Raw genomic sequence first — 9,185 nt, 5'->3', positions numbered from 1 at the left:
CTTGACTCCTAGCATTTGAGAACAAGTCCCCAACAAGTATCGCATGGGCCTATATTCAGGCGTCTGTATGCATACGCTCTTTTTTCCCTAATAAAAGTATAAAACTATGTAAATTGCTCCTCCTCTCCACTTCACCTACAAGCGGGTTCTACCTGTCATCCCCTGATCTATCCCCGTGCGTCTTCCTCCTCCGATCTCTCACGGTCTCACCGGCACCACTAGCTGCGCTCCACCTCGGCTCCACAGCACGCGCGCCTCCATCGGCAGCACACGCTACGCCCGGTCTCTGGCGCCCGCGCCGCACTCGGCCAACAAGGGCGGCTTGACTGACACGGCACGGCGGCGCTCTGGCCCATGTACCAAATTGGTACAAGCCCAATGATGTTTGGGTGGGCTTCTGGCCCATGTAGGCTACCATCTCTATTATCTAGCTTATAAAATTTTAAACAACAACGGCTAGGATGGTGTGTAGTCTAGATCGGACGGCGAAGCCGCGCTCTCCGCCTTTTAAATGGCTGTCCGACTCGACTGCTCTCTTCCTCTCTGTTGCATTTCCCGTCCTGTCCTTCCACCCGGCGGCTTAAACCCTAGTTCTCACTCCCATCGCCGCTTCAGCTCCGCCGCTGCAGATGGAGTTCTGGGGTTACCTCCCTTTCTCTCTCTCTCTCGCAAACTCAATTTGCCGCGATACCTGCTCTGTGTTCGTTTTGTTGCGATTCCTTTGTTTGAATTTTTTTGGTGGTTTAGCCTTTTATTAGTGCCCTCGCAATCAAGGGCCGGGTTTGATTCGCTACTATTATACTTATATTCGAATGTTTTTAGGTCCATGCGAATCATGGGTAGTGTTTTGATTCGCTACTACTCGCTACTGACATCTTAGGATGTAGCTGTTCTACTACCAATAGCAATGTGGCATTGCCTATTTGCCCAGTGTGTTAGGAAAATGTAGATTAAATGGTTGAAATCGTACATGAACGTGTTCTGTTTGTTTAGTGTCTTATTATAGCACGTGATGCCACTGAATTTGGATGTTTGTTCTTAATGTAACCTCTCTCAGATTGATTCTTTTGTTCTACTTCAAGTATGCCCAGCATGGCAGGGAAAAGTAGATAAAATGGTTGGAATCATGCATGAACTTGTTGGTCTTGGTACAAGACGTGACACTCCTGAATTTGTTGTTTTGCACATTGCGGGATGTTTGTTCTTTCGCTACCCTTGTTAAACAACAGCAGAAACATATATAAGATTGCGCTCATAATGTAACAGATACAAGATTGCTCCACGTTTTGCAGGTCTCGAGGTCAAGCCTGGTTCCACTGTTAAGTGTGAGCCTGGATATGGCTTTGTGCTGCACCTTTCCCAGGTAAAACTTTTGCTTCTGTACTTACTTTCATTTGTTGGATTGTAGTTGCTTTCCTCTGTTGGATTGTATTTACTTTTCTCTGTTTTACTTTAGATTGCTCCGTATACTTATGATTTGATCTGGCAGGCTGCTCTTGGGGAATCGAAGAAGAGTGATAATGCCTTGATGTATGTCAAAATTGATGATCAGAAACTTGCCATTGGAACCCTCTCTGTTGACAAGAACCCACACATACAATTTGATCTGATTTTCGATAAAGAGTTTGAGCTGTCGCACACATCAAAAACTACCAGCGTTTTCTTCACTGGCTACAAGGTTGAGCAGCCATTCGAGGAAGATGAATATCCTTTTTTAGCATTGAATTAGCTCTATTTCCAGTAGAAGTGATCGGATTTTTTTGTTTCCTTGACCTCTTGTTTGCCTTCTTCCACAATGGATCTTGATTCTGAAGATGAAGACGAGGAGCTGAATGTTCCAGTAGTCAAGGAAAATGGTATTTATACCTTATCTGTTGCCTGTTTTTGCTGGTGGTGTTTTGGGTTGTTTGGATTATGAATGCATTTACTTGTATCAAGGCAAAGCTGATGAGAAGAAACAGAAAAGTCAAGAAAAGGCAGTTGCTGCACCTTCAAAATCAAGTCCGGATTCCAAGAAGAGCAAGGATGACGACGATTCTGATGAGGACGAGACTGATGATTCTGATGAGGATGAGACGGACGATTCTGATGAGGGTTTGTCTCCTGAAGAAGGCGATGATGTGAGTTAGTTGTTGAAAGATGGAGAGATGGTTTGTCTTCATATCAGGGCTGTTCCATATTTATGAACTTTGATTTGATTGTCCTGTTGTAGGATTCAAGTGATGAAGATGATACCAGTGACGATGAGGAGGAAGACACTCCAACTCCTAAGAAGGTATGGACTTCATGGATTTACTTATTTTTCTAATTTGTTGTTATTAGATAATATTGATGTGTTGTTGTTTCTTCAGCCTGAGGTAGGCAAGAAGAGAGCTGCTGAAAGTTCCGTGCTGAAAACTCCTCTATCTGATAAGAAAGCAAAGGTTGCCACACCGTCATCTCAGAAGACAGGTGTGCCATTGAACTGTTGCTATGCTAGAGCTAGACCTTTCTGCTTGCCATAGAACTGCTGCTATTGCTATGCCAGAGTTAGTCTTCCTACCATGGAACTGTTGCTCCTTGTGCAGGTGGCAAGAAGGGCGCCGCCGTCCATGTGGCAACTCCACACCCAGCAAAAGGCAAGACCATTGTAAACAATGACAAATCGGTCAAGTCTCCAAAATCTGCGCCAAAATCTGGTGTCCCTTGCAAATCGTGCAGCAAGTAAGGTTTTATTTGGTTAGCCTTTCTGGTTATTCGGTGAGAAGTCAATGTATCGATCCTTACTCTCTGTTATTTGTTCTGCCCAGGTCATTCATCAGTGAGACGGCACTTCAGGCTCACTCGAAGGCGAAGCATGGGGGCAAGTGAGTCGCAGGTCCAATAGAGTCAACAACAAATGCGAAACATGGGAGAGGAGGGTAAGCGAGAGTCTCGAAAGAGTGTCGGTGGAAGTAGGCCTAACCTTATTTTGTTTAGAGACGGGCTATGCGTTCGATGTAGCAAAACAAGGCTGTGGTTTGTGTACTTCAATATTTGGGTTGTGTGTTTCGAATTTTTTTTTGAACGTGTCTCGGATTGTTGTGGTGCGAATTGGTTGTTTCTGTCGCTATGGTGAGATAGTGTCACGTTTCTTTCTCTATTTGAAAGACCTGTCGCATTCTATTTCTTGGGAACTGCCAGTGCTTGCCTTGTTGATTTTTCTGCGTTCGAGGTAGCCTATGAATGTGATGATGGACCAAACAAAGGAAAACACCGGGATCTAATGTTTTATGTGAGGGAGCGCTTGCTTGGTCGACTTTCCATCTTCTCTGCACCGTCACCTTTGACCATGGTTGCTCCTTCGTTGCCTGCTGCCTGTGAACCCTCCCCTTCCATGTTAACATGATGGATGCTCGAATCGCCACTGCCGATGTTGACGGCGGCAGATGTGCCAGGACATGCGTCGTCGGAGGATTCAGTGCTCTACTCCCCCCTCTCAGGCCCCTCTCTCATTTCCTAGTAGCTCAAATACTAGTACTAATTCTTATGGACTGGCTTGAATATTTGGATCGGATCGGGTTGCTGTAGTCTTGTGTGAGCCAGGCGCGTGCTAATATTCAATTCAACACCGTGTTCCATGCGCAATGCGGAATGATTAGTTCCAAAGAAAAATGCCGTCACACATCGGCTGCATATATGGGCGGTTGTCGTGCAATTAATTTGTTCCTCTCATGCTTTCACGTGCTACGACATGGGTACATGAGTGATTAGATTAGATCATACAGATCTCTACTCGTCCGAGCTAAGACTGACTAGCTGGTGCGCGCAGCAGAATTCACAGGAAGAAACTAAAACTGCGGTCGTCTACATATACCGAGGCATCCGCTGCAAACACCAAGCTGGAATAAAATAATCTAATTAGGCAGGAGGAGATAACGATTATGACATTCGACCGTACAAAGAGCCTGTCCATTATTACTACTATTATTATTATTGTGATTCTGAAAATGGATTTGGATTGATGGGACAATGATCGATCACGTTGGCTGATCTGATGCGCTGAAATGAAAACGCATGGATCTTTCTGGCGCGGGCCTATCAGTTGACCATATGATGTGATCATGGAAGCGTGCTTAGGCAGCCGTATTAACAAATTAAAACATTATGCGAGAACGGCATGGGATTGGTGATCTGTTCCTATCATTAGAGCAAGAAATAAAAACTATTTTGCTTGAAATCGTAGCTCTATCAAATAAGCTATAAACCAAAGCCCATTTTATTAAAATAGAAAGAAATGACAAATGTGCATGTGAACACACAAGGTTGATTTGAACATCGTTCGATTTTGTCATAAGTTATTGTCATGGAGTAGTGTTTTGGGTTTGTGGACTAGTCGGGACATGGATGTGTACAACATGTCTCTTAGCTTGTGATGTGCATATGTGAAATCCGAATTCGGTGGTTAATGTCAAAGGTGAATGTCACGCGGGTTCGTGCCTATGGATTGAGGGCGGCGAAGGATGAGCGCTAGGATTTAATTGAGAGAATGGAGAAGTCAAGTGACTAACTGTGGTGGATGACATACGTGGACACCGATATGTGCGAGGGCATGATAGAGTGAATCATGTTGTCGCCGGTATGTTTGGACCAATTTTGTCTTTTGGAGTTTTGATTTGGGCTTTCGGAAACAAGTTGAGGAGTCATTGTTTTGAGCAATTTTGAGCTTTCGGGTGTCAGCTTTGCGATTCATTTGTTTTCTTGAGTTTATGTATGTATGCTTCATAAACTTTTACATAGTATCCAATTACTAGTTAATTATGATGTTTTTGTTTGGACATTTTTTCCATGTCCGTTGAAGTAAAGAGCTCAAGTATTATGTTTTTGTTTGGACATTTTTTTCATCTCTGTTGAAGTAAAGAGCTCAAGTTTCACATTTTGGAGAGTTCTTCCTTATGAACTTGTTTTTAGACATTCAAGTGTTTGGCTGTGTTTGTTAGTCATCACCGATAATATCCAGCCACTTGTTGACTTGTGAGCGCCTCATTTGAGAATTTTGGTGTTTTGAAGGATGGGAATAAAATTTGAAAAACAAACCAAAATAACTTTGTGCACGGAAATTTTATTGGCTTTCATCAACTCCGTCCAGATCGTCCTTGCTGGGTTGGTAACGCTCTTGCCTCTTGGCATAATTGCAAGCTCTTCGAGCTAGCAGTTTCGCTGATAAAAGGTGTGCAAGGCCCAGAGCGGCCATCATCAACCAGTTCACCACTCACAATCACAACCCTCGCGTGGTTTGTTTTGGCGGGCCACTGCAGCTGTCTCGCTCATCCTTTCTCCGTCCTCCTTCGTCCCCGGCCATTGCTCCGAGCTCGCCAAGACCGCCAGGAGGCATCCGTAGCATAGGCCCATCCAGCCTATCCCAGCAGCTTCCCCACGGGCGCCGCGCATGGCCAACCGTGAAGGTCATTAGCTTGTCCTTTCTCCTCCTCCTCGTTCGTTTCTTGCGCGCGCAAGATGTTCCGATATGGAAGTGCGTGGTCTGATCTGAATCTGATCCGTTTTTACTCATGTTTGATCTTGTATTCATTTCTGAAACGCTACGTTGCCATGGAAGTTATCTACTATTGTCAGCTAGTAGTAGTTTGGGCTCTACTATCGGTCATTTCTGTTTACCAGGGTAATCTTTTGAATTCATCTGGCATTTTGGCCCCGTGGCTGTGTAGAAGGGGCCGTGACTCCCCTTTTATCCTCCACCATTTAATCCACCTTTTAGAAATTCATCTGGCATTTTGGTCCCCGTACGTAGAAGGGGACTCCTCTTTTATCCTCCTCCATTTAATCCACCTTTTAGAATATCTACATTCTTCGATCCAATTTTTTTATCATATAGCATTCAAATTTTATCTCATATAAAATGTCACTATAGACAAACATACGGGTCCCACCTAGATATTCTCTAGACCGACAAAAAAAAACTATATGCTAACATTTTTTTAGAAAATACTATAGGTTAATACCTATAAATACAAACAAAAGTTTTGTAGAGATATTTGATCAATATAAATAAGAGCGTTAACTTTATAAAGGTAGTTGAACATTTGACAGCAATGGTAATGTGGGATTGAGAGAGTGTTTCATTATTGCGGTTGTCGTTCATCGTTCTGCATGCCGCCCTGTATGCTAATGTAGTCCACTTTGCCTCTCAGAGAGTCAAATGCAGCAGGCAGCACACGTACCATGCAGGCTTAGAAGGCAGAAATCGGAGATCCTTCGTGCTCAGTATGTTGACGTTAGAGAACTCAGGTACAGGCACCATCCATACAGATTCAGTCGATCTAATGTTACGTTACCGTTTCTTCTCCCAGCATTTCTTTGGACTGAATTGACATTCCTGCTGCTGCTGCTGCTCACTACTTACTCCTGAATTCCTGATACAGTGATAACATGTCACAGAAACAGCAATCGCACTCAGCTGCTACTTGTTGGCTAGCTCAAATATACGTATAGTATAAAAGCATGCTACTTAATTATTATTCAGTAATTTGTAATTTGTAATTTGGAGTGATGTTCTGTCATCTAATCCGCAAAGTTTTGGTAATGCAGGGTCTGCGCAGGAACATGGAACGTTGGAGGCATATGTCCACCCAATGACTTGGATATTGAAGAATGGCTGGATATAGATGATGAACCAGCTGATATTTATGTTCTCGGGTAATTTTTCTCTCAGATAAACCTTTTTTTCTCTCTTTCGGGTGGGTTATACTTAAACATGCCGCCGACTTCTAAAGGGAAAAAATCAATAACGTAAACCTTTTATATATATTTTTTGCAAGAAAATTGTCCACGTACATATTTATTTTTGAAGAAATTATGCCTTCTCAATTGAAATTCATTTACCAAACAGATGCAGCTGGACAAGTATATTAAAGGTGGCAGTTAAGAGAGCTGTTACTCATATACTGTAGGCCCACATGCTATTTGGTTATGAAATTTGACACTACCTTTTTATTTTTGAATCAACATTAAAAAGATGCAGAACTGCTTCAATTACTAATATTCCTTACAAATTAAAAAAAAGCTCCATTTACCATGAAAACTGCCGCTACCTTTCAGATTTCAAGAGATTATCCCACTGGAAGTCGGGTATATGATTGGAACTGAAGACACTCGTCCGGTCGCAGTATGGGAGCATATCATCCACGAAACTTTGAACAAGAAGTGTCCGGATAAATCGAAGTCCAAACGCCACAGTGACTCTCCCCCGCCAGCAAGGTTTAATCCATTAGACTATGTTCTTGCCGTGGAGAATGAGTTGCATAACGAATCCAACAGTGATAGCGATGGGGAGCTTCATCGGCTGCACAATGCAGAATCATCCGATTCAGCTCGACGCCGTCTCCGGCCATTGGATTTAGCCTGTGGCGTTCACAATTATAATGGGGATAAAAGGAAAAGGCTGCAGTATGTACGGGTAATAAGCAAGCAAATGGTAGGAGTGTTTCTTTCGGTATGGGTCCAGAGAAGCCTGCAGAAGCACATCCAGAATCTGAGAGTGTCAACTGTCGGTGTAGGTACAAGGGGTTTTATTGGTAACAAGGCAAGTGACAAAAATTTATGTCTTTTATTACTCATGCAGATTTAGGTTACAACAATAATTGTATCATACTTGGAATCCTAAAATGTTGCTTGCCACATTGCCCACAGCGATTTTAAATATCTCTTCTGAGAACTGGAGTTAAAACAAATGCATGTTTTGATGATACCATACTTTCAAGAATCATGAAAAGAGAGAAATTTTGTTTATTTCCTTAAAAGTTAACCTGCTTAGTATTGCATTCGTGGTGGACATACTTGTTTAAATTTGTTTGTATAAAAGTAAAGCACATGCTAACATTTGTTCCTTCAACATGCTTCAGGGATCAGTATCAGTCAGCATGACTATGCATGAAACTCATTTCTGCTTTGTATGTTGCCACCTGGCCTCTGGTGAGAAAAACGGCGACGAACTAAAGAGAAATGCAAATGTTGAAGAAATCAATAGAAGGACTGTTTTTAACCCAGTTCATACGATAGGTGTGCCCCAGAGAATACATGACCATGAGTGAGTTAATACGCGTCTTCAATATTTTGCGCTACGCTCCAATACGCACTTAGGAATCAACAATTCCCAATGGCTTCTATATTAAATAAATGTGTCTCCTTAAAATTTTCAGAAGGATTACACTGCTAGGGGATCTCAACTATCGACTCAATTTATCGTATGAGACTACGCATGAACTTATCTCCAAACAGGACTGGGATGGATTGTTTAAGATGGATCAGGTAATTTAGATATCCTAATACTTCCCAATATATACTTGCACAGAGTTTCCAGCTCATCCTTCTCTCTGTGACAGCTGAAAAAGGAACTAGGTAAAGGGTGCACATTTGATGGTTGGGTTGAAGGGCCTATCACCTTCCCCCCAACGTATAAATACGAGTTTAACTCAGAAAAATATGTAAGTGACGCGACGAAATCTGGGAGAAGAACACCCGCATGGTATGCTCCACTAGACATCAAACTTGAGATATGTCTATGGAAATAAGGAAATTAACATCTTCACCTGCTTGTATAGGTGTGACCGCATCCTCTCGTATGGGGAGGGGACAAGGCTACTTTCATACAACAGGGCGGAGCTTATATTATCTGATCATCGACCGGTGACTGCAGTTTATATGGCAGATGTTGAAATTGTCTGCCCCAGGAGGCTGCAAAGAGCTCTAACATTCAGCAACGCAGAGGCTGAGGATCACCTGTTGTCTAGGAAGGAAGCACACCTTGAACCTAAGACCAATTAACCATGAGCCAGGCAATTTCCTAGCTCGACGCAATGCAATGCTGATCCTTGATTTCTGAATCTGTTAGAAAGATTCAATTGCACAGCATAGATTAGTAGTAGTAGTAGGATGTGCATTTCCATCCTTGCAACAACCTTATTTGATCAAGGGTATAGTATTTGTGAGTTGTGAGACCATGATTACAGACTCCTTTTGAGTCATTGTATCTGTATCCTTGCCATTACCGTATTACGATGCCATTGGTTTGAGTAAACAATCATTAAATTCTTTGAAGATTGATCGAAGTCATACGACAGGCTGATCAGCGTCTAGTTTTATTTTCAAAAATAAAAACAACAACTCATTGCTACTTTGTATGAGGCTAAATATGTCCTTTAATAATAACT

At 42.5% G+C, this 9,185-nt stretch overlaps 2 protein-coding genes across 2 annotated transcripts; both read left to right on the top strand.

Annotated features, from left to right (window-relative positions):
- Positions 1-539: 539 nt before the first annotated feature.
- Positions 540-3,029, top strand: LOC542355 (histone deacetylase103). The gene is made up of 9 exons (NM_001111932.2): positions 540-642; positions 1,293-1,363; positions 1,490-1,704; positions 1,795-1,856; positions 1,939-2,120; positions 2,213-2,275; positions 2,352-2,451; positions 2,568-2,703; positions 2,790-3,029. The coding sequence occupies exons 1-9, from the start codon at positions 630-632 to the stop codon at positions 2,848-2,850; spliced, it is 903 nt and encodes a 300-aa protein (NP_001105402.2). The 5' UTR covers positions 540-629; the 3' UTR covers positions 2,851-3,029.
- A 1,566-nt stretch (positions 3,030-4,595) lies between these two features.
- Positions 4,596-9,072, top strand: LOC103630656 (type IV inositol polyphosphate 5-phosphatase 3). Its single transcript, XM_008651703.3, has 8 exons — positions 4,596-5,423; positions 6,168-6,264; positions 6,565-6,672; positions 7,075-7,558; positions 7,878-8,062; positions 8,175-8,283; positions 8,358-8,500; positions 8,577-9,072. Exons 1-8 carry the CDS (start codon positions 5,408-5,410, stop codon positions 8,797-8,799), a joined length of 1,365 nt encoding a protein of 454 aa, XP_008649925.1. The 5' UTR covers positions 4,596-5,407; the 3' UTR covers positions 8,800-9,072.
- Positions 9,073-9,185: the final 113 nt, after the last annotated feature.

This window comes from Zea mays, chromosome 6 (assembly GCF_902167145.1).
Source record: "Zea mays cultivar B73 chromosome 6, Zm-B73-REFERENCE-NAM-5.0, whole genome shotgun sequence".
NCBI lineage: Eukaryota > Viridiplantae > Streptophyta > Magnoliopsida > Poales > Poaceae > Zea > Zea mays.
Note: the sequence above shows the minus strand (reverse complement) of the source record. Positions and strands in the feature narration are given on the sequence as shown.

Excerpts from the sequence above, each read along its gene's own strand:
- LOC542355 (NM_001111932.2), top strand. Across the intron at positions 2,276-2,351 it reads ACACTCCAACTCCTAAGAAG|CCTGAGGTAGGCAAGAAGAG; the intron begins GTATGGACTTCA and ends TTGTTTCTTCAG. Across the intron at positions 2,452-2,567 it reads ACCGTCATCTCAGAAGACAG|GTGGCAAGAAGGGCGCCGCC; the intron begins GTGTGCCATTGA and ends CTCCTTGTGCAG.
- LOC103630656 (XM_008651703.3), top strand. Across the intron at positions 6,265-6,564 it reads GTTGACGTTAGAGAACTCAG|GGTCTGCGCAGGAACATGGA; the intron begins GTACAGGCACCA and ends TTGGTAATGCAG. Across the intron at positions 8,501-8,576 it reads GGGAGAAGAACACCCGCATG|GTGTGACCGCATCCTCTCGT; the intron begins GTATGCTCCACT and ends CTGCTTGTATAG.